This window comes from Echinops telfairi, unplaced genomic scaffold, assembly GCF_000313985.2.
Source record: "Echinops telfairi isolate 266 unplaced genomic scaffold, ASM31398v2 ScPeMD7_2;HRSCAF=8, whole genome shotgun sequence".
NCBI classification, from domain to species: Eukaryota; Metazoa; Chordata; class Mammalia; order Afrosoricida; family Tenrecidae; genus Echinops; species Echinops telfairi.
In genome coordinates, this window is record NW_022103898.1 from 14,887,481 (window position 1) to 14,914,585 (window position 27,105).

The following is a 27,105-nucleotide window of genomic DNA, read 5'->3' on the forward strand; positions in this document are numbered from 1 at the left end:
ACACGGCAGGAAGGACTACAGGCTGAGAGGGACAGAGTTGAGTGTATTCAATCTTGGCAGGAATGTGGCAGCCGCTGGCTGCTTCCAGAGCCAGCAGACCACATGGCAGGCCGCTGGCTTTAGTCCCAAGGATCCAGGCCAGCAGGAGGAAGAGATAATGCCAGTTGTCCACAGCCCATTTAGAGATACAAAATGGGCCACACACTCACCTGCACCTTATGGGAGAGGCCTTGCTGGCACACTATTGAGGATCTTGGCCCACACAAGTTGTCACAAAACCCATCACAGATGGCACCCTTGTTTGTGTTTTTCTTTGAACAACTAAAATTGTGCTTAAATCACCCTTTTTGAGAATATTTGTTATGTATAAACCTTGTGAAGTGATTGTCTTAATGTTTTCCTTCAATTGTTTATGTCTTAGCAGACAGAAGGTGGAGCACAGACGGACGGCCAGCAGTCACAGACACAAAGTAGTGATAATTCAGAGAGTAAATCTACCCCTAAACGACTGCATGTCTCCAATATTCCTTTCCGCTTCCGGGACCCTGACCTCCGGCAAATGTTTGGGGTAAGTCTCTGGAGCTTTAAGGTTTTAGTTTAAATATAATTTAATATATCAAATGTTTTAATAGTCTATCAATATTCTCATCAGTCTTTAGAATCCATTTTCTGTCATTCCATCTATGCATTGATCAGCCTTTGCATTTCTTATACATATAGGGTAGTCATGCATCCTTTTATTTCCTTGAGACTCAAGACTTTCTTGGGATGTGGGACTTTCAGGGCTAAGAACAAAGAAGTCTATGACAAACTAGGGTGAGTTGCTTACCCTCCAAGTAAGTGCATTCATAATGCAATTCGTTTCACCTAAGAGAGCACAGATACTTAATTTTGGTTTTTTCTTTGTAGTAATGATTCCTAAATAAGTTTTCAACTTGAAAATCTTCTCGAGCTGAAACATGTGACGTCTGTGTCCCACACCCAAGTGTTTTGACTTAACTGGAGTATGGCTTGAACTTGGTATTTCCACGAGATTCCCCAAATGATTCTACTGTAGAGATGAGTGTGAGGACCACTCACGCTGCCACATTTTGGTGGTTTCTTCATCCTCCATGGAAGCCCAGTGCAGTACTGCCATTGTCCTCCACCTTTGGCAGCATCTAAAAAGACACCCAGTGTGGAGAATACAGGTTTTGAGATAGCTGGCCTGTTAAAGTGGAGTGTACTTGGAAAAGTCATTTGAACTCTCTGAACTTGAATTTCATTAAATCTCTGCCTTTCAGAGTGTTTTGAAGTACGTGCTATTCAGTTAGTTGCTCAAGTTTTGTTTTGTCTTTTGGGTTTATACTGAGTAGTGTTACTGCCAGTATCGGCCAGATTTATAAAAGGTTGGTTTGTGGAGGGTTTCCTACTTAGTTCCCCCCTTGAGATCACTGTCAGAAAAACAGAAAGTTTAGTAGCAAGGATTTAAGTCTTTGAAAAAAATGAACAGCTTTAAGTGAATCTTAATTTTTTATGAACCTATGTGTTGTGGCTTGTTTTAACTTGATCAAATTTTAAACCTGACCCCGGTCAAGAAACAATAATGAAGTTGTTTTTTAAAAAAAAAACAACTAGGAAAACTGCCTGTGGTTTGCTAAAAAAATAAGTGCCCTTGTTAAAACCTTGATGGGTGGTGACAAGCTAATGGAGCAAAATTCTGTCACCTAGAGCTGACTTCCTGTGTGCCCACACTGAAGAGAAGGCCAGGGGAGAAGCTTGATGATGCTGTCAGGCACTTGAAGAGCGTTTGACAGAAAATGGTGACCGGCTAGTCGTCATGTCTACAGAAGAGAGAGCAGCATGAAATGTAAAGGGCAGAATAAAGAACTTAGGGTGCACATAAGAAATGTATTGGGAACTTGAGTTACTATCAGAGAGAACATGAGATTACCAGATTTCCACAATGTGGAATCAGAGTCCCTGAGACCTGCGGAAATGGAACCCTTCGCATCTTACCGTGGTGGGCCTTCTCACGAGTCCAGTGCCGAGCCGCCTCAAGCAGGTATCAAGTGGTTCCTTGGAATGCACTAGTGCAAAGGAAGCAGGTTTTCCTGGCAGAGAACACCTGGTGACTGTCCTGCCATGGGAGCTGCACCTTCAGCAGAGGGCAGCAGTGGTTTGGTAAAGAGCAGGGCTTCCATGCGTCTCTCTGGTCAGCTCTACAAATGTCACACCGAGGCTGCGTCAGCCTCGTTTCCCTTAACTGGACGGAAGGAACTCACTTCATCAGAAGGATGCCATAGGAAAATGCCAACGACACTGTATACTCTGAGGTCTATAGGATGGGCAGAGAAATAAGAAAGCTTTCTTGGTCCTTGATTGTTATAATTCTCTCTTAGACCATGAAACGACCCAATCCCAGATGTTTTACTCTAGGGAGCTGGAGCTCTCGACACATGCTTTAAAGTAAGGGTGGCAGTGCGTCACCCAGGGAGAGAGCACGCTCCCCTTTTGTTCTTCCTTTCTTGGATGCCACATTTCCCCAAGTCTGGCATGAAATCCAAGAGAAGCAGATAACTGGGGTTGAATCCAGTACTCAGAGGAAAGTGGGAGCCAGAAGGCATCTGGAGATCCATTGTGCATCCTTTCCGTTCACTTCACCCGTGTTGATTTAAGCCATTTTGTCATTTATAGATCGCTTCTCTCCTAAGAATAACTCTTTTGTGTCTGACCCTCTTGTGAGCTGTTCCCCTGCATACGAGCAGCTTAGAGCACCCTTGTGTCTGCAGCGTGAGTTTTCTTCCAAATAGTAAAATAGCATAGAAGGTAGCTAAGCAAAATGTTTCTTTAAAAACATTGTTCATGCTCGTTGCGGTAATAAATACTATCTATTTTTAACTAAAAGATCATTTGATTGGGGGCTCTTACAATTCTTATTACAGTCTATACATCAACTGTGTCAGGCATATTTGTACATAGGTTGCCATGGTTCTTTTCTAGACATTTGCTTTCTATTGAGCTCTTGGTATCAGCTTCTCTTTTTTTCTACCCCCCACCCCTACCCTTGTGACCCCTTGATAGGTTATAAATTGCTATTTTCATATCTGACACTGACCGTAGTCTCCCTTCCCCCTGAAGGGGGAGTGTGCGGTTATGTGTTGATCATTGAGATCAGTTCCCCCAACCCTACCCTTCTGGTATCTCCGTTCTTGTTCCTGGATTCCATGTGTCATAAGGTCATATCTCTTATCTATACCTGTGTATACATGTTCTGGTATGGTCCAGAGAGAAGCAGCACTGGGGTCATGATAATGGGAGGTGAGGAAGCCTCAAGGAACCCGAGGAATATTGTGTGTTCCACCGGTGCTTTACTGCACCCTGGTTGATTCACCCCTTCCCTGTGACTCCTGTGGGGGGAGGATGTCCCATTGTGATGGAATCATTGTTAATGTCCCCAAATAATTTAAGTATGATAGCATGTAGCCTACAGAAATGCTAATACAAATAGGTATATGTATATTCACTGAGTTGCGGTGCTGTTCCTGATATATTAAATTTAAAAAATAAAAGTAAGTTGTGAAACAGTATGCGGTGATGTTTATCTGGTACATGTGGAAATTTAGAAAGACTGTGGTTACGCTTTGGGCTACTAAACCACAAGGTGAGCAATTTGAATCCACCACACTCTTGAAAACCCACAGGGGCAGTTCTGCCCTGGCCTATCGGGTTGCTACGAGTCAGAACCCACTCAGTGGCAATGTGTTTAGCTTGGTGTTAAAATGTTTAGCTATTAGGAGGTATCTCGGGGGATGTTTATTCTCTGCGCCATGTTTGTCTTGCTGTGTGCCTATCCTTTCAAAGTTTTTGTACAGTAAACATGGCTGACTTATGTAAATAAAAAGGAGGAGGGAAAACTGCCTTCCATGGTGTATTTATATTGACCACAGATCAATGTTTTTGTTTTGTCTCTGCAGCAGTTCGGCAAAATCCTAGATGTAGAAATAATCTTTAATGAACGTGGCTCTAAGGTAAGCTCCACTTCCATATCCAGTGTGCTTGTTTTCTTGTTAGTTACTTTTCTCTTAAAAGCCAAAAATATTTTTAAAACATCAGCTGTTTTTAAAGCCTTCAGAAAAGTATTCCATGTATCTGGCCTGGATTGGATTGTGTCTGAAAATAAAGCTCTCCCCTGGACAACGCCCATCCTAATACTTAAATAATTGGGACAGCAAGGGAAGTTTTAGCGGGGAGAGCTGGGCAGTAAGGAAGATGGGATGCAAGCGACGCTGGTCCTATATCAGACCTAAATTTAGCCTAGTAAGCCGTCTTATTTTAAAGAAAAATAGAAAAGAAAAGGGTGGGGGGGGGGGAAGATATTCTATCAGAACAATTCAGCTTCTTAGAAGTCAAGCTTCAAAATGACATCCTTAGAACAAATGTAGTGTTTCGGCCATTTGATTGACATCCTGCCTCTTTTGTGTAACACTTACCTGGGCTTGAGTGGAGTGAGTAGTGACTGTGCCCAGAGAGAGAAGCTCCAGGGTGTGGAGTTGTTTAAATTGCAAATAACAGCGAGTTTCTGTTTTTGCATAAGAATGAAAGTCATGCTGTCCAATGTGGAGTATGTGGGATCTTCTCAAGGTATTCTATAGAAAGGAGCATTTTGACTAAAAATCTTTTTCTCTATTAATTTGTTTTGCTATTTTAAATTCCCAGTCTACATGATTAAAATATGTGTATGTGTACTAACATGCCCTTAGCCCTGGTGGCATAATGGGTGGCACAAGGTGAGCAGTGGCATCTGCCAGCTGCTCCTCTGAAGGAAGATGAAGCTTTCTCCTCCTATGGACAGTATCCCCAAGCAGGTTCACCGGTCCTGGAGGGTCGCCATGCGTCAGAATTGACTCAGTGGCAGTGAGGTTTTACGTTTTGGACCATAAACCACAGTACTGAAGCACACCTCAAAAAACGTTCATTTAATCATATATCACCCATGAAAACAGTTCTTGGCTGTGATTAAATTCCCTAAGAATGTCATTTGAGAAAACCTAGTCTATGGATTAATGTTTTCCATGCATCAGTTTCTTACTCTGAATTCACCATACTTTGGCAATTAATGACATATAGTTACAATGTTAGCATCCATGACGGCGCTGAGGGTTAGGTGTTGGCTGCTAAGTCAGCAGTTCAGTCTACTCTCTACAGTGTTACCTATGCCTCTTGCTCCCGGTCTGTATTAGTCCAACCACATATGCTGTTGTAATGCTTTTCATCATTATTCCCTGTCCTTATAAGACGTATCACTGCTAAAATGTTTAATTCTGACTATTGTAGTTATTTGTTAACTAAGACTTACACACAGGTAATTAATTATACACTAAGCTTCCACTTTTCAGTTAAAACAAAAATGATTAATATGCCTATACAGAACTTTCTCCAGCACTTAACTTGGTAAGTATTTTAAAGTGAAATGTATACAAGCTGCAAGCAGTAAGATTATGTATAGTTATAATCCCTTTGTTGTTGAGTTTGCTTTGATTTTTGTGACCTTCTTAGCTACAAGTTGGGAAGATGACAGTGGGAAGATGGTTTGACCATATGCTTTCTCTAAAGTCGTAGGATAAATTGTCCATGCCTTGTGTATGCACTCAAAATACTTGGAACGAGACTTCTGACAAATGGAAGCCCAATATAATTCCATCAAGCATTGAGGACTTGCTCTTTACCAAGAAAACTAATTAGGTGGACTTCTTATGAAACAGAGGAGATCAATCTTTATTAAGACTTCTTTCATTAACTTCAAGGATTTGCCTTCTACATAAAAGATTTTAAATTTCTCTAATCCAGTTTTCCCTGAGTTTTAGTTTTAAATAGGGGCACCAGCTTTCTCTTTGGGGAATCCTTGGGGCACAGCCTCCTCTCTCAACTAGAGGCTGGGTCCTCAAGGCCCCTGTTTTTCTGTGACTGGTGAAAGGGTCCACAGGCAATCTACTGATGGGTAATTGTTTTAAAAGCCAAGCACAGAACTCCAAGTCACCCCAGCGCTGCCTTCCAAGAACTGGTAGAAAGCCTTGTCCTTGTCCTTTGCCCGTCGTAACTGTTACCTAAAGCCCTTTGCTGGAATGGCTTCTGCTGGCACTGTGCTGAGGCCTGCAAATAGAGGTTTATTGTGGAGTCCAACCCATACAGGTCTTTTCTGGGATCCACCTAAGGTAAATTAATGAGTACTCTTCTTTTTGTGAATTAAATTTAGTTTCTCATTTCTTTTCTAATTGAACATGACTGCAAAATTACGCATGTCTCAAAAGGAACCAAAGAGCAAGGAGACGTGTGGTCCTGGTCAGTTAAGCGTTGTTCAGGCTTTTAAACAGAGTGTGTCTCTGGACAGAAATAAGCTTTATTTATTATTATTATTATTATTGTAACTGAAATGGGAAAATTCATTGCAAAATTAATCCCAGGTAAGCAGTGATCCTGGTGCTTTCCCAGCCAACTTTGAGTTGCCGAGTCCTCGTTACCCCTCTCAGGTGGATCTCTGGAATGACGGGGATCTGCCTTCATAAGTCCAGGCTGGCGTTGCGGAAGGCTCCCATTCCCGTTCTTCGAGCACAGCTTGTCAGGTCACTAGGTGCTAGCCAGTCAGCTCAGCCTCATAGCAGCCCCAGCCTCGACAGAGCGATAGACTGCCCGGCCCTGCACCAGCTTCACAAGCAATGCTGTGTTGGAGCCTGTGCTTGCAGCCCCTGTATCAATCCATTTCCTTAAGGATCTTCCTGTACCATGTCCAAAAGGTATGAGGTGAACTCTTGCCAACTTTACTTCTAAAGAGCATTCTGGGCTGCACTTCTTCCAAGACAGACTCGTTTGTTTTTCTGACCATCCATGGTTCTTTCAGTACCCTTCACCAACAATTCAAAGGCATCATTTCTTCCCCAGTCTTCCTTGGTCACTGTGCAGCTTCAGCATGCGCATGAGGTGATTGAAAAGACCATGGCTTGCGTCAGACACACTTCAGTCCTCAAACTCACATGCGGGCTTTTTAATAATTTAAAGTGTTTTTCCACAGCAGGTTTCCAATGCAACACGTCATTTGGGTTTTGTTGTTGTTGCTGCTGTTGTTGTTGTTGTTGTTTTGATTGCTGCTTCCGTGGGTGTTGGTCATGGAGCTGAGTAAAATGAAAGGGGTGTCCATACTCCTGCCTGTTTCTTCTCAAAGGAAACCGTTTACTGATTCAGTGTGGTCAAAAGACGTAACTGTGTGCAGTGGCACTAAGCAGGCCTCTGTGAGTTTCAATAATATTTTATAGGTAATGCTGAAGTGAAATGTGTTTCATGATGCTTAAAGCAGCATTAACAGTGCATGGATTTCTAAAGGGCTTAGTTTATTTTTCGTTCATTACCACTTGCTGGGTTTTCTTTTTCTTTTATGTATTTTTTTAAAATTTTTATTTCTGTGTACCGGCCATACTCAGGAGAACTGTCTGCTTTTGATTTCTCCCTTAAAAGTTACATGGTAAATTTTCTTTCTCATTCTTCTGAGATGGAAAGATTCAAAGGTTACACAAATGCCCCCAAATTTTCCCTTTTACAAATTTTTTTACAATGCTTATGTTATTGCTCATTACTTACTGCAGTCTGAGGCCAGACCAAAAGGAGGACCGTTACTCAGTGCCTCTCTGCCCTTGATTATAAATGGATGTCAAGGCAGGAGACCAAATTGCTGCCATCACAGCCCTGCGCATGCATACCTGATAAAACCCAGCACCATGGGCTATTCCCAGGTGACAGGGAGGATCCCTAGGCGAGCCCAGCCAGGCAGGGTGGTGAGTCCATGAACCATGTGCTGAGGGTCCAGCTCCAAAGAAGACAGGACAAGACCCAGAACGCTGGAGCGTCTTGCTGACCATGCTCTTAACCATGGATGCCAGGGGGGGCCGTGCTGCCACGTCATCAGAGTGATGAGATTAAGCAGCATGTTTTCAAATTAGTTTTACCTGTTCCATTCTACTTTATAAAATGTAGAATGCCAAGATGAGTTATATATGTGACGGTATTTTTCTTGGGCAGCACTGGTGTAGACAAAATGATATCATCGTCTTTTGGGTGGTTTTTTGTTTTTAATTCATGAAAGTTGACATAACAAAAGGTGTCCATCCTGTGTGCCACTTGTGGAGAGTTTGAGGTAGCATCTCAGCGTGGCTTCGTGCCCATCCGGACTGGTACCCTTAGGCTTCCCTGGTTTATAGCGTGTGTGCTTACATTACTAATTTTCTTCCCTCAAAGAAAGATGTCAGAGTGCGCAAACTTGTCATGAGCTTGGGGCCTAAGAATGAAGGGACATGAATGCATCATATTCCTTTTAGTAACTTTTGAGACCAGATGATCTGTGTAAGGATCCTTAGCATAGTTCCTGGCATTTTAAATGGCAGATTTTCTTGGCAAATCCACACATCCACAAAAAATTAAATCTCTGAGTTAGTATTCTTGTAACTGAGCTTTCAACACGATAGATAAGCCAGCAGGAAGTTGGGTTGTAGAAAATCATTTTTAAAACTTCCAACATGAGAGAAAATGAAATAAGAACAGTACTCTGAATATGCTGGTCTTATTTCTTACTGTCCTGATCATAGACCATAATTCTAAGCGGTCTGTGCTTTTGAATAAATTGCCACAGATTTGGTGGCTTAAAATAACACAAACTTAATATCTTATAGTTCTGGAGGTGAGAAGTCTAGAAACCGAACCCAACTCCCTGCCGGCATGTGGATTCTGACTGATAACGGCCATGGAGGACAGAGGAGAACTGCCAGCAGACAGTGACTTTACTGGGGTGAAAAGCCTCCTCTTTCTCCAAAGGAGAGGCTGGCCGGTCGTTTTAGACTGCTTACCTTCTGCTTAGCAGTTCACTGCACAGGCCAAAATCAAGGACTCAACTCACTGCTTCAAGGCGTTGTTGCTGACTCATGGTGGCCCTATAGTACAGGATCAAACTGCCACTGTGGGTTTAACTGTTGAAGGGAGTAGAAAGCCCTGTCTCCCAAGGAACAGCTGATGGTTTTGAACCGCTGACCTTACGGATCACAGCTCAATGAGTAGCCACTATGGCACCAGGGTTCCTAAATAAAGGCTACATTCCTCTATTTTGCTCTAAGGAATGACTGGTGCAGTCAGTTATGTTGGGTTGATGACTCGAATCCCCCGCACGCTTCATGGGTGAAAGACGAGGCTATCATCGCTCTGATAACAATGTAGTTTCAGAAACCTGGAAGGAGCAGTTTTATTTACCCTGTTCCATTGGGTTGCTGTGAGTGAGAATTGACTCGAGAGATGATTTGGTTTAAATTTGGAAGGGATACTCGAGCCCTGGTGGTGCAGTAGTTAACTGCTTAGCTGTCAACCAAAGGTTGGCAGTTTGAACCCACCCATGAACTCTGCGGAGGTGTGGAGACCTGGTAATCTGGTTCAGTAAAGATTGCCCAAAACCCAATCATCAAGTCAATCCTGACTCATGACCCTATGTAGGCTGTAATCCATGGCAGCAGATTGCCTCATTTTGCTTCCAAGGAGCAGCTGGTGAGTTTGAACTACTGACCTTGAGGTTGCCAGTGCAGTGCATAATGGACAGCATCATCCGGGCTCCTCAGTAAAGACTGAAAATTGAAAAATGCTGTGGGAATTGTTCTACACTGCCCTGTAGAGTCACTATGAGTCAGAATCTATTTTATAGGCATATAACAACAAACACCCAGACTCACTGCCATGGGTTGTTACCAATGCATATCAACCTTACAGGACAGCGTAGAACTGCCCCTGTGGGTTTCTGAGACTCGTTATGAGAATATAAAGCCTCGTCTTTCTCCCATGGAGTAGTTGGTGGTTTCAAACTGCTAACCTTGCAGTTAGCAGCCAGACTCAGAACCACTGAGCCATCAGGATAACCCCAACAACACCAGAGGCTGCTGCATTTCCTAGTGCATGGCCCCTTTCCATCTTCAAAGCCAGCAATGACTGGTCACATCGTGTTGAGGCTTTATTGTATTGCTATGATCCTGCCTCTTCTGCCGCCACCCGGATAATCCAGGATAATCTTTCTATCTCAAAACCATTAACTTAATCACATCTGTAAAGTAAGGTAGCATATTCACAGGGCTCAGGAATTAAGATGTGGACCATCTGGGAGGCCATTATCAGCTTCTTCTCTTCCTATTTCCTTTCAGGAAGGAAACCCCAGGCTTTCTTCTTCCTATTAGCTGAGGCCGAGATGCTGGTAAAGATTACTTTATTTTAATTTGTCAGTTATCTTTATTAGCATTTTCATTGGAATAGGAGTGCCTTTCCTTACAAAACACTTCCAGAGCATTTGAAAGTGAACCTCTACCCCCGGATGTTAGCGTCATTATTGAGAAGACCTCACATAAGCAGGCCTTAGTGCTTGAAGCTTTGGCATTTGCTGACTATAAAGCATCTTGTGCCTTTTCTTCTGAGTGCAGTTTTGTGTCACATCTCCCAGGAAGGAGGAGGGTCATAGAAGAATTTTAACCAGATAGGAAAAAGAAAACGGGTGACTTTCTCATTCCTTTGCCATTGATTAAACATCCTTGGGTACTCACCCACAATTTGACTCCATTCCCTTACCTTTTAAAGTGCAAAGAACAGGTCCTATCAAGCCTGTAGTTGCATTAAAAAGACAACCAGGTGAACGTGTGTACGTATGGCTAGAGGTAGATTGTTGTTAGCTGCCTTTAAGTCAGCATAGCAACCCCATGTACAACAGTGAAGCTGCTGGTCCTGCACCATCCTCACAATGGTTATTTGCGAGCCCTTTGTTGCAGCCGCCGTGTCATTCCATCGCATTGAGGGTCTTCCTGTTTTCCATGGACTCTCTCCTTACCAAGCATGATGTCCTTCTCCAGGGACTGGTCTCTCCTGAGAACACGCCCGAAGATGTAGATTTAAAAGGAAAAAACAACAAGAACTCACTGCCTTCGAGTCGATGCTGAACTCAATAGTGACCCGATAGGACAGGGTGGACTGCCTCTATGAGTTTCTGAGGCCTTGGCTCTTCCCAGGAGTAGAAAGCTGGGTCTTTCTCCCTCGGACTGACCACTGCTTAGTCATCTGTTCATTTAGACAATCAGAAAGTGCTCTCCGTCCCCGTGCTTTAACTGCAGAATTATACGTCAACAGTGCACTTCATCGTACCTATTTCCAAAGGAATGAAGAGTGAGTCAAGGAATGAGCAAGTAGAAATTATCGGTACATAGTAGTTACGGTACACTTAAATATCAGCTCTCGTGTGGAAATTACTGAGGGGTAATAAGTTTGGTCTGTTCAAGGACCAGAGTATGTTTTAGCGTTAGATAAAGGCACATACACATGAACAGTATGGGTTGAGAAAAGTAGGGCATGAGAAAATGTTGAGATTCTTAATGACCTGTTGAACCTGAGTGACCGTGGCCTGTAATTTTGGTCTGGCCTCACATGCATTGTTACCCTCTTGCCGTTACTTAGATTGTGATTACTATCTTTATTAGTTTTGTTTTTTGTTTCTTTCATTGGGTTTCATTTCTCTTGACACACTGTGCATGGACCAGAACTGTGACTTTGGGGAGAGTATTGCTGAGTTGTTGCTGATGTCAGTTTCATGCTGTGATATTTTTTCTCTATTTACAAGAGATGAGTATTTCAATGTAACGATGTGCATGTTTTCCCCCCTTCTCCCGCTGCATGCAGGGATTCGGGTTCGTAACTTTCGAGAATAGTGCTGATGCAGACAGGGCCAGGGAGAAATTACACGGCACCGTGGTAGAGGGCCGTAAAATCGAGGTGCATGTCTTCAATAATTCAATTTCTGGTTTATATTTTTATTTCGTGTGTGTGTGTGTGTGTGTGTGTTGCCTCACTTGTTTCACATTTGGAACCCTGACTCTGCATCTGTATGTGTGTGTATGTGTGGGTGATTGTGAGTATGCACACATGTTGCTATTGTGCTTCACCTTCTTGCACTAAAATGTGTGTAAACAGAACTCGTCTGTCCTCTTTCTCTCCACTTGTTCAGCTGGTTGGTGGGGGGTGTTGATTTTTTGGTTTCTGTGTGTGTGTGTACGTGTTTGTCATTTGCCTTTTCTTCCTCCAAAATGTTCGTCCTTCTGCTCTTCTGGTTTGGTTGTTATTTTTGTTTGGCTTTTCTTTTCCTTTGCTTCAATTTGCAGCTCTCCAAACTTCTGTGGTCAGGTCTAAACACAACTAACCGAACAGATGTCAAGAAACTGCCCAGTTAGTTCATAAGCTTGGTGTCCTGTCATGAATGGCAGGCCAGCCACCAGCTCTCTCCTCTTTCTCTGGGGAGGCCAGTCCCCCCACTGTGGGCTTGGTAGACCAGGAGCAGAAGACGATAGCGGTTGTGGGGAGGGAGGGGAGAATTCAAGGTTCCTGTTGTGTCTTGATATGCGGAGTATCAAGAGTCTCAGCAGGCAATTCTAGCAGTGTCAGGAATAACATCCATCAGAGTTGAGTAGCTGGCTGGTGTAGTGGTAGTGTGACCGAGTCCCCACCGGCCTTTTATTATGGCACAGTGAAGGTTAACGGGCTCCTTCCTCCCCCTGCCAAGTTTTGAAAGTATTAACTATAAAAGCCACCATTTTGAATAAGATGTCTGCGTTTTTTTGCTCCCCCCCCCACCCAACTTCCCTTTCCAATGGTTTAGCATTTAGGGCCCTCCACTTGACTCTCTTTCCATGGTAACTATACACAATGCTCGCAACAGTGCCCGTTGGCGGTAAGTGAAACAAAGGCACTAGAGAAGAAGCTTTTTAAAATGTAATCACAAAACAATTTAATAAGAAAGAACCAAGTCCACCTGCCATGTCACATTAACCCGACCAGATGTGATTTGACTTGTGGCTCCTCTCCCTCTTCCTCTCCCTCTTATTTCTGATGCTGTTGAGTAATGCCGCCTGCACTGTGGATGTTCATACTGTTTTGCAGCCATCCGAACTCTTTGGTTACTGGCTTGATGGTGACTTTCCCCTTGCACATCTTACTCAGAGTTACTCAACTCCACTCTGGCTGGTCTTATTAATGCAATTCCTGACCCTAACTCCTCCCCACCTTTCCTCTGGCCCAAACCCTCTGTTTGTAGCTCTGACTGCTTTTCCTTTGCTCTGGACAGCAATCTTGCCCGCTCACCTGCCATGGCCCCTTGCTCTTTTCTTGTTTCTTACCAGACTTCCTTTTTGCTCTTGACCCTCTCTCCTGCCCCTTCCCCACCCCCTCCCTTCTCTAACCCCACTCACGTGACCTGCAGCTGTTGGTCTCTCGCTGACTGGTGGTTTCTGATTGGTTCTGGCCATTTTCCCTTTCACGTGCTTGGTTGGGATCTGCCCTAGCAGCTGGTTTAAGCTCTCGCTCCCTTCTAATCAGTGTCTGGGAGAACCTCACTCCTCACCTCCTCCCTAATTCCCAAAATGGATTGTGGTTTCGTTTTGTTTTTTTCCTCTTTTCTGTGTGTGTGTGTGTGTGTGTGTGTGTGTGTGTGTTAACTGCATGCTCTCAGTCTCATCATTGTTGTATCCCATTCTTTTTAAATGTGAAATGTTGATATTATTTGGTGAGTCAAACTCGAGTAAATGGAGTTGCAAACATTTCCTCAGGGAGGTGGGTTATGCAGTATTACTATAACAAGTCAAAAAAGGCAACATGTTAAGACGTCTTTAGAAAAAAATATCCAACTCTACCTAAAACTGGGCTTTCTAAATTTATCACTCTGGACACTTAGCACAATTTGAATTATAGGTGACAAAATCTGACATGTTTATGTTGTATCCATATATGTTGGATTGCTTCCTTTAAGGTGGTCTGGCTTCTGACCTGACAACATCGAGTGTAATTGCGTTCTGTGGTGCGCTTCTCCCTCGTTGCCAGAGCTCAGAGGAATACGGTTCTGACACCGGCCGTAGGATCCTCAGCTCCACTTCTCTTCTCCATCAGCAACAAGAATGCTGTAAATGACCCTTTCTTGCACAGCTCTGTACTGAGGGTGGAGAGTACCATAAGACCAAAGAAACACGAGCTTTGTTTTCTCGGCACATTTAAATATCCATTTTTAAAGGCCGCCTGAAAACGCTGCCCTTAAATGACCAGACAACTCAATCTAGAAAATTCAGACTGGTCCTGGAGATGTCAGTCAGTCATCCTGAGAACCTAAATTCCTCTGTTGTGTACTAACCTCAGAGCTCATACCCAAATCGAGCTGCTTCCTATTTACTTGGCCCCATCTCGTTAATGGAGAGACGTCTGTTTTCCGAGACCTCCAAAGGACTTACAGATAATATTTTCACTTGAGAATACTGAGTGGCACAATAGGCCTGGTTTTCCATGTGGAGACCACGAAACTACATTTTACTCGTGTTAGCCTCATTTAATAAGCACTTTAATTGAAGTACTGTATATTGTTATTTTACTGCTATTTGAATGACCTAAATCAGTACTCTGTGAAGTTTGTATCGTAAATTAAGTACTGTGTCAGTGGATGAGCAACTCCATGGTCCCTAATTCGATCCTTTCCCCTGCCCCTCCCTCTCCTTGACTTTTAGGTGAATAATGCTACCGCACGCGTAATGACCAATAAGAAGATGGTCACACCATATGCAAATGGTAAGAGACGACACATTGCTTTCAGCAATTTGTTGAATTTACTCCAAAAGAGTCTTGTTACCAAGGAGAGTGTTTTCTCTGCATGTGTAGGCTTTGTTCCTTAGAACTCAGCTAAGTTTTGTAGCTAGCCAGATGTAGTACACTCTCAATAAAATCTATCCTAGACACTCATGCAAACATTCCACTTAAGGCTGCCTATTCGCCCTGGTGGCACAGAGGTGGGACATTCCCCTGCCTCTGCAAGGCTGACATCTCTGCGCGGAGAAAGACGTGGCAGCCTGCTCTGACACAGAAAGCCGGCGAGGGCAGGGCCCGTCTAGCACACGGTCTTGCTACGAGTTGGAATTGTGTTGTGTGCAAGAACATTTACACCCTAGGTCCCACTCGGCTCACCTCCTTCACCACTTTCCCAGCTTCAGAGCTCTGTAATAGGTTAGGCTTGTTCATAATATAGCCCTGGAGGGCCACCTGCTCTGGCCTTTACTGTTGGTTCTTATGCATCTTAGCATGAGTGTAACATGTTGGAAGCATACGTATTGTTTAATTGCTTTTAGAATCTGGACCCTTTGCTCTCATAATAGCCACATTTTGTGTGTGTGTGTGTGTGTGTGTGATCTTCTCTTCGCAAGTTATATGTTATGTGGTAGTTATATAAACAAAAGGGAAATTTCCATGAGGATTTTGTATACCAAAAGCAGAATTTGTCCGTCCTCATATGTAATGAGATCTCTCTTCTCTCGGTGAGAGAGTCTGTCATCTTGAGCTGGAATTCAGCCCTGGTTTTGTGAAGTGTTTCCTCCAGCCATCTGAGGGGACTGTGGAGGAGTGGCTGGGGTCCTCAAACCCCTTGCTCTCCTTGGACCTGAGCACCTCCACCCGCCCTGCTGTCCATTCCTTTGAGAAACGGGGAGGGATTCCTGCTGTTGTGAAAAGTCTGGGACTGCTGTGCTCGATAGAGCGCAGCACAGTCGGCCACGCACATCGGTGCTGCCTCACGCAATAGCGCGACCTCCCACCTTGCCTCTTACTCTTCACCGTCCACAGCTACTACAAAAACAGACATTTCTGCAATTTCTGCTTTTTAAAAACCCGTGTTCACACAACATAGGAAGAGAGGCAAGGTGTGTTAAGTTTCCCTTACGTCTTAGGGGGAAAGATGTGGCAGAAAGAGCTTCTGGTGGCAATTGGGGAGCAAGAAACTCTGAGTCTAGATTTGACACTTTGTTTGACTGTCATGAGAGGCGAATTTCTGCCTTGTTTTCGTGTCTGTAAGTTAAGTCCAAGAATTTTAGCGCCAACCCTTCAAAAGTCATGAAAATCCAACCCTCTCAGCTTGTTAGGGAAATGAGGCCCTGAGAAAGACAGGGCTTACCATGGTCGCCTAGATGGGGCTCATCCTCTCGCTGGGTCAGATGACTTCCTTAGACCTCGGTGAAGTACACACAACGGAGCTAAAGACACAGGAGGTGTTATTAACACACCAACTTGTACCCACTGTTGAGGTTTACAGAAAGGCTCAAGAAATAGATGATTTTTAAAAATATTATTGCAAACTGATATTCCAGTCTAAAGAAGCCCAACCCTAGAAACCTGCTTTCGCCAAGTTTAAAGTTCCGAGAAGGGCATGCTGGCGTAGGGGCCTTCTGGGGACCTCTCCGTCGATATCACTTGATTACGTCGAATCACTTGATTTGTCTGCACTTGTAGAACTTCTTTGCTCAGACAAATCAATCAAGTAAGATTTGGACCCAGAATTTGCCAAATTTTTATGTAGAATAATGAGGAGACAGCACTATGGTAAACATATAAAGTAATTGGAAATTTAATTGGTTCAGAATGAAGGGGTTTTGTTTTGTTTTTCCCTGGGATAGTTCTTTATACATTACCGTGTAAATCTAGTAATCCCCATAGAATTGACCTATTCCTTCCCCATTCCCGTGTAGCAGCGTGGCAGTACCACAAGCCAAAGGCCTCAGGAAAACAAGCCTATGGCCTGCTTCAGTGTGAAAACCAGGCAATAAAGCTTCACACAGAATTCTACTGCAGAGCTATTCGTAGGCTAGTACACTTTTTAAAACTCTTGCCATAGTCCTAGATATACAAAACCGGGACAAAGAAATAAAAACAACATCAAACGTATTTTAAATTCTTAAAAGCTATAAATGTTTAATCTCAGTTTCAGAGCAGCCTCACATCCTTTGTTAGCTAAAGAGCCTGACTGATTTAAATATGTTCATTACAAATTAGAGCCTTGGAAGATGTGTTCTGAAGTGGGGCATTTATCTGGAATTTCATTTCTTACATGTCGTTCCATATTGACTTGGTGATTAAAAATGGAATGAAAGAGGATTTCCACTTACCCAGTGTGTCAGCGTGGTGTAACTGGACACGAAGGCAAAGAGCTGGGCCAGATTGACCTCAGCCAGAGGGTGCCTATGTGAAGTAGCTCGAGCAGTGAGCAGCGTTGAGGTGGTCTCTAAGAACCTGCATGACAGTGTGGTGCAGCATGGCATAGTCTGCCCTTTTCCAAACGAAGACTAGGTCCTCTGAGGCAGTGCTGTGACAGCCACTATGCCCCACCTACTCCTGTACCCGGGTGATTGCCTACCCACAGCTCCTGCTTACCCTAAGGTTATGTAAACTCGCCCTCCTTTAAAAGGCTCGAACCAACCTCCATTTCCAACAAATGCTTCACAACCACTTGCTGCCTGCGCGGTGTCTACAGCCATCAGGAGCCTTTTCTTGCCCTAAAGCAGTGCCTCTCAACCTGTGGGTCGCGATCCCTCTGGGGGGTCCAATGACCCTTTCACAGGGTTCGTGCGATTCATAACAGTAGTAAAATTACAGTTTTGAAGTAGCAACGAAAATAATTTTATGGTTAGGGAGTCATCACAACATGAGGAACTGTATTAAAGGGTCAAGGCATTAGGAAGGTTGAGAGACCCACTGCCCTGAAGTAAGACCCATGTATGTACACCTGTCCCGACAGACCAACTGATTCTACAAGACACTCCTGTAGAAATGGGTCTGGTTCGTCGTAACCCAGAGACAGCCTACGTTTACTTACGTGTCTTTGTTCTTTTCTCATTCCCTCTCCATTTTCCTGCTTCCTGGCCTCCAGGTTGGGTTTCCCCCCTCCCCCCCTTCCCTTCTGTTCCACCTGTCCCTTCTCTCCCCTCCGTTTCCAGCCCTTCTCCCTTTATCATTTGAGCCCTGCCAAGGACAATGAAACCAGAAATGTCACAGCCCAGTCATATATTTAACCCCCAGCTGTCATTCTGAGGGCAGGGTGGCAGTAGGCCAGCGCAGACCCAGAGAGGCCTGGCGCCACCTTGTAGACACGTGGTCGGCTGGCTCCCTGTCCTTTTCAGGGTCATCCTAACCGTGTGCTGTCCTTCCTTCTGTTTCAGGGTGGAAGCTCAGCCCTGTAGTTGGAGCTGTATATGGCCCTGAGTTATATGCAGGTAGTATTCAAGTTAATGTTTCCATTTGTGCTATTTCACTGTGCTGGTTATCATCTGCAGGAGCCTGGGGGCATAGTGGTTACACGTTGGGCTGCTAACCACACAAGGTCAGCGGTTCGAAACCACCACGGACCCGTAAAGAGTTACAGTCTCAGAAACCCCCAGAGGCAGTTCTACCCTGTTCTATAGGGTCGCTGAGTCGGCATCAACTCGAGTTTGAAATAACATCCTATGTTTCCAGTTTGGTTTTCTTTTGTAACCGTTTTGCCTTTTAAACATGTTTTTGTTTGTGTTTTGTTTTTACTCTGAGCAGCATCCAGCTTTCAAGCAGATGTGTCCCTCGGCAATGAAGCGGCAGTGCCCCTGTCAGGAAGAGGGGGTATTAACACGTACATCCCCCTCATCAGTAAGTAGCCTATACCGACCTGGCCTGGAGTGTGCCACCGTGAGGGAGCAGGGAGGTACTCGGCTTCTTTTCCTAGAGTCAGCTCTCCTGCCAGTGAGGGCCATGGGAGAGCACATGCTGCCATGGGGCCTGGCTGCTTAACCTGTGCCAGACCCTTCTTGGCAACATATTAAGATTGCCCCCAAAATAGCTGGAAAGGTAGAGGGCATCTGAAGAGCGTGTTGCTCTCGTCCTTGCTGTCAAGAACACCACAGTCGTTTCTCGTGGCATCTGTGTGTCATCCATGTTGTCCGCAGGTCGGCACTGGCCCTCCAGTAGACACCCTCGCTATCACTGATTTGCCCTTCACCCCTTGGCAGAGCGTTCTGCTCCAGCCGGAGGTGTAATGAAACAGAGCTCAGCAGGCCGAGTCCGGGCCTCCGCCTGCTTCCCCAAGGGGCCACATAGAATAGACCTGCAGCCTGAAATCTCCTCCATCCCAGTCACGTTTCTAGATGAAAACTGGGTGCTTTGGGGCAGGGCACCATATAAAAAAAATACTAAAAAGAGTATTCTGCCAAGAGCTAACAATAAGCCCATGTTCGTGTTTATAAATAAGATTGTAGTCAAGGGCCAGCTAAAGATGTGAAGTCCTGCGTGTGCTCTCGTGACCAGTTTCTCACCAGCTGGTGTTGTGGTGCTCGGGTGGGGAAGGACCAGAGAACACTCATCTGGGATGAATGAGGCTTGGCAGTATTCTCCTTTGTGCACACCAGTGACTCTCCATTTTAAAATCTTACTCAGATCCAGAGTAGGCAATTCAGGCCACATTGACTAACATACATGTCACTTTTTCTGAAAAGATGCAGCATGTATCTTTTCATTGTTTTAAAGCAAGTTGCAACCATCTGCCTGCTATTGGATGCAAGTTGAACTTTCTGTCCTATTTTGGGTCTCCCTTTAGTTCCTGGCTTCCCTTACCCGACTGCGGCCACCACGGCAGCGGCTTTCAGAGGGGCCCATCTGAGGGGTAGAGGGCGGACGGTGTACGGTGCAGTTCGAGCGGTACCTCCAACAGCCATCCCCGCCTATCCAGGGTAAGCACTCGATTCCAGCCACGGAGCCACAGTAAGCAATTGGACAAAAACAGAATCCCGTAGCCTTCCCATCTCTTCTGGCATGTTGCCGTGCCACGGAGTCGACGTCTCCATTGAATATTTGCAAAGTAATGGATTAGATGGCGAGAACCAAAATATGCCACCATTAGAATGCAACAGAATGCCAATTCGTTCTAGTAATCTTCATTTTGGCCACCTTAAGCCCTCATCGTAGCGGCTTAAGCCAGTAGCCAGAGCCGTCTCGTGTTTACTAGCAGTGTGTTGGCATGGAGCGCACTCAGCATCGCACGAATGTGGATAACACTCCTGCAGAGAACCAAACTAGGAGCTCGAGGTGGCAGTACAAGGCTGCCTCTGCTGTGCTCACCCTTCTCACCACCTCCTGTGGGGGCCGAGGCCCTCGCAGGGGCCTCCCGTAGGGTCTCGCCGCCTGGGTGGTGAGCAGCAGAGCTAGTTACCCACAATGGATTTGCTTTCTTTGTAGGAAACGGATTAAAAGAGGTTAATTCAAAGATGAACCAAGTCCAATTGACTCAAGGGAGAAAGGGAGAAGTAGAAGGAATTAAACTGCAGTGGCTTCTGAATGATGGTAAAACGACGAATTCAGCTGAGCATCCTTCACCCGTTGATTTTGGTCTGGAGGGTGTCTCATGCAGTGGAATGATTCCATAGCAACAAATAAATCCTTTGCTATTGAATGTGGGGGAGAAGGAGCAGCAGCTTTGGTTCTCAGTTGGTTCTCAGTGTCAGGGCCTAGAACGTACATTTTTTTTAATAAAGAGTGGACTTTATAAGTCAGTGGTACCAAGGACTTTCTCTCTTCAGAGATGCGGCATGGCATCGGTACTCTTCATCTTGTCTGTGTAGGACCAGCTGTTTCCCGTCCTGAGAAACAAGCGTAGTGGCAAAGAAGCCTAGTAGCTGCTGCTTAGGTACATTGTAAAGAGCCTCCTTTGTCGGTCCTTTTCTGGTCTGATCTTGAGGTGCATTGATTGAGCACCTATTCAGATCCAAAATGGCAAGGCCATCCTGCGGTCCCCCACTCCACAAAAGGAAAGCATTTTCATGTGACAAGGCCGGTAGGCGTGTGGAAATGCCTACAGAAGGGAACTGCTTCAGGAATTAACTTTTGTTTGTAGTTTATGGATGTTTAAATCCCATGCATTTCATCATCTCCATCTTCTGCCATTACTGACTTATAATTTAAACCCCCCCCCCCAAACTTAACCTTTGACCTTCAACCTCTGACATCCCCCTTTAAAGAAATGACTAACGAAGCACTATTGTATCATCAAGACCTAATCAACCAAAACATACAAACAGGCCTTTGGGAAGCCCTACACACGCTAGCCGAGCCGCTCCTGCAGCACCTTCGATCCCGACCCAGGGGCGTTGACCATCTTTTTTGCAGAAAGAACATGCTCACCGAGAACGTGGGATTTCTTTAGTTTGTAACATTCTTGAGTGACTTTATGAAGTTGTAGGATTCGTTTCTGCCCCTTGCAGGTCATTTTAGTACATCAACCAAACTTGAGAGCCCACGCTCTACCAGGTCTGTCCGGTGTATATTTATTTGAAGGTGTTGTTAGCTGTATGTCTAATCACATCAGTTTCTGTGCAGTACATTAAACACATAATGTCCCGTGTGTGTCTTTTTGACTAGCGAAACCACTTTGTCACAAGGAAGATGGCAAGGAATAAGTCCAGTACGTTATGGGGAATGGCCTAGAATTGCTTTTCAGCTTAGTAAACCGATTTCATCATTAACCATTGTGTGCCTAGCCTCTGTATGGCATTTGACAGAGGGAATACTGGAATTCTTTCAGAATTCCTGTGACTGTTCCCAGTGAATCATCCAACTTAGGGTAGGTTTTATTCGTAATTTTAATGCCACCCTCTTCTCAATAGAGGCATGGTTTCTGTACATCTCACTGAAATGGTCGAAGCTTAATTAAGCACCACCTGGCCTCATTTTCTTTTTATCAACTTTCTCATCAAGGACAGCCAAAACTAAAAGGCAATTGAGAGACAAATAGCTTTTTTAAAGCTCTGGCTCCAGGAAAATAGAATTCAGAAACTTATGCTAAAAGTTATCTCAAGTTCAATTTAAAAATCTGATTTTGGCTGCAACCTCACCTGCTGGTCTGCTTATTGTGCCAGAGAAAGTGGTAGTACAATTCGTGAGCTTGTTTAGTTGACCAGCTCATAGGAACAGACCCACTAATTTAAATAGTCAAATCTTGATTTAATAGACAGGAAGAAGAAATCTTTTATTTCTACTCCTGTTCCATATCTTTTGATCCCAAGGCAATGCTTTGGGGAAAGTCTACATGTGCAAGAATTCCTCAGAAGTTTGAAATCTAGCACAGTGTTGCTCGGATTTTTTTTTAAATTAACATGATGCTTTATTTATTTGATAAACAATAATTTTCTAAATAGGTAAACATATCCTTCTATCCCTAACCTACTACCTTTTCAGTTTTCTTCTTTTAAATAGGATGATCCTTGATCGTGCACAGAATTTCAGTGACCAATTACATTTTTTTAGAATTTCCATGGATAGTCTTCTGATCAAAAGGAGCCCTTAAAATCTTCCAGTTACTCCTTCCCACTCTGGATTATATTGTTACTATCTGGGATCCCCACTGCACCTTTCAATTCTCGGACCTTGGACCAATCACCTTAACCTTTTAGCTCATTATCTCTGCTTGTGAAAGCAATGCATTGTGGGTATTTTGGTTGTGTTTTTCTTTTGTTTGTTTTTTTGTTTTTCTTTTGTTTTGTTTTTTAATTACATTTCTCTGTTTACTTTGGTCAGAATTGATTGACTTGTTTTTCTGAGGTGTTGCATTGGTTCTTAAAATGCTGAATAATAATACTTTGCATGCTTGTGTGATCAGCCAATCTTATCGCATGTCTAATGTGCAGGGTAAAAACGCAGGTGATGTATGGATTTCAGGGGACGGTTACATCTCACCAGGAGACCCAACTTAAACCCTCCCTGTAAGTTTGGAACACACTTTGCATATAGGCCCTGCCCTGATGGAACGCTTTGGGCACATCTTTTCACATACAGTCCCTCTCCCAGCTCCTTAAAGAACTCCCCCCCTCCCCACCGGTGCTAGCTTATTGACGCACACTTCAGATTTGGAAAGTTGGTGTTTCCAACCCCATTAGATTTGGAAGGCTCTTTATTGTTGACATCTTAACTGGAATTGCCAAACGTCCGGGTGGTCCCGTGCAGGAGCACACACCCACCCTGTCCCCGCCCAGTCCTCGAACTGTGTCCATGTGCACATGCACCTTCACGCTTTCCAAGCCCCGACTTGCCACGGCCCCGAAGCCCAGTTTTCGGATTCATACATCACCTGCCTGTGTAGAGCGCATGTGCATGCTGCCGTCCTCAATAACCGGAATGTGTTTCTGTTCTTTTGTTTTTTTGTTTTTGTTTTTGTGTGGATTTTCTGCAGTGTGGTTTACCAGGACGGATTTTACGGTGCTGACCTCTATGTAAGTACACACACACCGGGGCCTTCTCAACCCCATCCCCTGACAAGCCAGCCTTTTTTTTCCCAGTTCTTTGGTTTGGTTTGGTTTCTTCATTTTGTTTTGTTTTTGTTTTTTTAATATAATTTATTTGACTTTAATTTTTTCCTTGTGGATATATACATATATATATTTCTGTATTTAAGAATGCAAGCATGCTTCTCTGCCACTGCGCTTGCCCCTGGGTGCAAAGACTAAGCCTTTGGGTGTCCTGGTCATTGCTAGGGCCAGGCTACTGGACATATTCTTTTCCCTTCCCTGTACCCACAGATAAGCCGGTACCACTCCCGCATTTACGAGGCAGTCAGCAGGTGTGAAGCCCTTCATACTGCTTCTCCCTTGTTTGCACACGTCGGCCAGACTCTCCACGCCCCAACCAACTCTTCCCCTTTGCTGCCTGTCTTCTCATCTCACATCCCTCTGTAGGTCGTGGTGGCCCTGACTTAGGTAGAGGCGGCAAGAAGCATCCTGGACTTGGGTTTTCCCAGTGTCCATCTGTTGAGAGAGTGTTAGCCTTGAAAGTGAAGCGAGGAGCTGATAGCAGATGAGGGTGGGGAGGGGGAGGAGGAGGACTGTGCCGTGAAGCCACAACCAGCGAGGAGGTCTCTCTTCTGAGCAGCTGTCCAGGGGCAAAGAAATCACTTAGTTAGCAACCGAGATGACTCTCTTGACAAACACTGGAGTAATATGCAAAATGTGTTCAGTCTCCCAGCCACGGGAACCTATGCAACGTGATTTTAAACTCTAGCCTGCGTGAGAGCCTGTGATTGGTGTGTCACATGTGATCTAACTACGTGATCTGACAGCAGATGGAAGTTTGAATCTGGAAATCTTTTGTTAGGACTTCTCGGCATGGTCTTGTACTGAGAGAAAACTTGGTCTACCACACAAGTCACTAAGAGTCAGTTGTACAAGAACCAGCTTCCCAGCCGAAAATTGCTCTGGAAATAGGTTAGAATTGTCTGGAAATGCTTTCGCCCTCCCTTCCGGCCTCCGATCACTAAGGGGCCCTTCTCAGTGAACTATTTTCAGAGCCTGCCAGAGAGGCACTGGCTGTCTAATAAAAACCAATGTATTTTTTTCAGAATGCATTTGGAGGCTCTGGATGTTGCAGGATTTAGGAATTGGTCCAGAAAATAAAAGGAAGAAAGAAATGGATCCAGCTAACAGTGCATGCCCATGCTATTTCAAGTAGGCCAGCAAACCTACTGGCAATGGGTTCAGTTTGACTCATACAGACCCAATATGACAGTGTGGAACTTCTCCTTGGGGTTTCCTCAACATTCTTCATGGTAGCAGGCAGCTTCATCTATGTCCCAAGGAGAAGCTGGTGGGTTTGAACTGCCAACATTGTGGTTAGCACTGTACCACTGGGTTCCTTAGGCCATCAACCAAAAGCAAACCGGGCCCACTGTCAATGGGTCAATGCTGCCTGATAGCAATCCCATATAGAGTTTCCAAGACTCTCTTTGAACCGCCAACATTGCAGTTAGCAGCCCACACCTAACCCACAGCACCACCAGGGCTCCTTAGCTCGTCAAAGTTGGCCTTAACGTAAGAAATATTCATAGGAAAGCTTAGCTGTGTGGGTTCTAACCATCTTACTTCATAGGTGTGTTCTAGAGAAATGATGATTTACCCAGAATTACATAAGTTATATAGCAAAGCGTACAACCCACCTAGTCCGTATTCTATTACCTCTCCTTTGTACTTGAAAGTTCATCGCTGTCCTCCATTTCTTGGTTTGCCACCATACCTCTGGTGACACGTGATGGTTGGGAAAATATATCCCTCTTTTATGCCAAATTACACCTTTCTAGAAATAGCTATTTATAGATGATCTTAGCATGCACATTCTCCTAGATTAGTATTCATAATTCATGAAATTCATCTCTCTTATTTATTTTCTTTAAAATTGATCTCTTACAGCAAGCCTTTTCCATGTAGATTATTTCAGAAAACATCTTTTTAAAATTTGTTTTTCTCTATCTTTATTTGAGCTTTTTGAACGTATTGTGTACTTTCACTTGGTTAAATACTTATTTACAGTGCTCATCTCTTCCTAATTCATAATATATGCCTTTATTAAGAGAGAGAGATGGTTTTTCTGTAGTGATCCAGAAAACACTTGCTGTTGGTGTTTTCAATCTCCTTTCTGGACGACCTTACCAAACTAAATGGAATTAATTCAGTGACACTTTGTCTCTCCCTCCCCCCTCCCCTTTTATTTCCCTTCGCCTGTCTGACTAGTGGCCCCTGTTGGTGAAAGGAATTGATAATGATTATTGTTCATTCCTCTCTCAAAGTAATTTGGAGAGAAAAGTTCACCAGTATTGGAATAGTATCTGAGCCCACTGGTGAGAAGCAGCGTGACCATGAGGCTGCTGGTCCCCGAGTCCCAGAGAGAGGCAGCTTGTCAACTCCCTGTCGCCTGCTCCGGACTTGTGAGAGCGCACGTGGTGGGTGCCTCACGAAGCAAGCGAGAAGCAGTGTTGCCGCTGCCCCTTGAGTTTGTCCCTCCCCGCGCCAGACATCTGCGCATCTGTAGGCCTCCGTCCCTCCAAGTGTAGTTCTCGTTTCCTTGAAATGCAGGGAGTGGTGGGTTATCTCTTACAACAAGTGCAGGGAACCCCAGAGCCTGAAGAGGACGCCAGCAGGGAAAGATGGGAAGGTGCTGGTTTTATGGGCGCTCTACCTACTGAGGCTGTGAACTCTGGCCATCTGGGTAACCCCTAGCCCTGAACTGGGCGTAGACCAGGGTTCCTGCTAGCAGTTTTCTTCCTTTCTGTTTCGTCCCTGACCCGCTCCTCTAGAGCCCTGATGTAGCCCATGGGTCCTCCTGTAAGGAGACCCACCAAAGCAGGACTGGGGAGTGTGGCTGAGACACTTTGTCCACCTTGCCTCCCCACGCCCTCCAAACCAAAGCCCAGACCCGTTGACCGGCAAGCCAATTCCACCTCCTAGAAAAGGCACCTAACCGAAACCAAGCTCACCGCCTGTGAGTGGATTCTGACTCATCATGACCCCATAGGCCAGGCACAGTCCACCCTGACCCACTCTGCCAGTGGGTGACAACAGCTTCAAGCCCTCCTGTGAGAAGCATGCTTGCATCCAAGGGAAAGAAAAGGCTGGTGGGCCCCTGAGCGGGCTTGTTTGTATGATTGTTTCCTTCCACAGCTGTGTTTTTGAACTGCTCTTCCTGTGTTCTGTTATAGAATAGTCTTACAGGAACCAATCATTAGCGCTAAAATACCTCAGGTAGGAGTGCCAGTGTGACCTGCCAACCAATCAGATTGTGGATTGCAGTGAAACAAATGGAATTATACTAACCATTCCAGCTCCACGTTAGAGATGGGAACAGAGGCTTTTTTGGACAATCCAGACTTGTGCGTGTGGCCTAAGGCCTGCTACCTCCGCAGCGCACACAGCCAAGTTTCCAACCCAGTGGCACTTCCTCCCAAATTCAGCGCTCCTGGCCCATTGCCGCTTGGCCACACCAGGGGTGTCACATGCACTGTCCCATCACTGCTGCCTCTTTCAGTTTGTCGATCACTTTTCTCCACGGTGTTTAAGCTGGTCTTTTCTATTTGGCGATCTTAGCAGTTAGGGATGTCTTTTCCTTATGGTGGTAGAAATGTGCAAAGGACAGGAGTAGGGCACTGGCTGCTTTGGGCACTGCGTGAAACCACAGCAGTATTGGGCTGTGCTGCTCCGGGCACTTAAAGTTACCTTCAGAGGCTAGACCTGTGGGCTGGGGTTCTAAAGACAAACTCTGAGCTCACCCTGCCCTCTTGTCTTGCTCCTTAAAGGAAGGACAGTCTGGTCCCTTGGATAATCGTGGGCTGTCAGGAAGTTTGCTGCTCCCTGGATGCTAGCTGGAGAAAGACCCTCCACAGTCCAGTCCGTTTCTCATGTGGCTGTCCAATGAGATTTTGGAAAGGAACTAAATTTGGGG

The 27,105-nt window shown here is 44.8% G+C and overlaps 1 protein-coding gene across 17 annotated transcripts in view; it reads left to right on the forward strand.

Moving 5' to 3' along the window:
- Positions 1-27,105, forward strand: part of RBFOX2 (RNA binding fox-1 homolog 2) — a 215,200-nt gene that overhangs the window by 176,725 nt on the left and 11,370 nt on the right. For 4 of the 17 annotated variants that reach the window (XM_045291747.1, XM_045291760.1, XM_045291774.1 and 1 more), the window contains 8 exons: positions 422-568; positions 3,957-4,010; positions 11,716-11,808; positions 14,577-14,637; positions 18,048-18,101; positions 18,415-18,507; positions 19,439-19,583; positions 23,075-23,114. In XM_045291747.1, coding sequence (XP_045147682.1) covers positions 422-568; positions 3,957-4,010; positions 11,716-11,808; positions 14,577-14,637; positions 18,048-18,101; positions 18,415-18,507; positions 19,439-19,583; positions 23,075-23,114 — 687 coding nt within the window. The remainder of the gene's footprint in view (positions 1-421; positions 569-3,956; positions 4,011-11,715; positions 11,809-14,576; positions 14,638-18,047; positions 18,102-18,414; positions 18,508-19,438; positions 19,584-23,074; positions 23,115-27,105) is intronic. The other 13 variants (XM_045291754.1, XM_045291766.1, XM_045291751.1 and 10 more) reach the window with 10 other exon arrangements.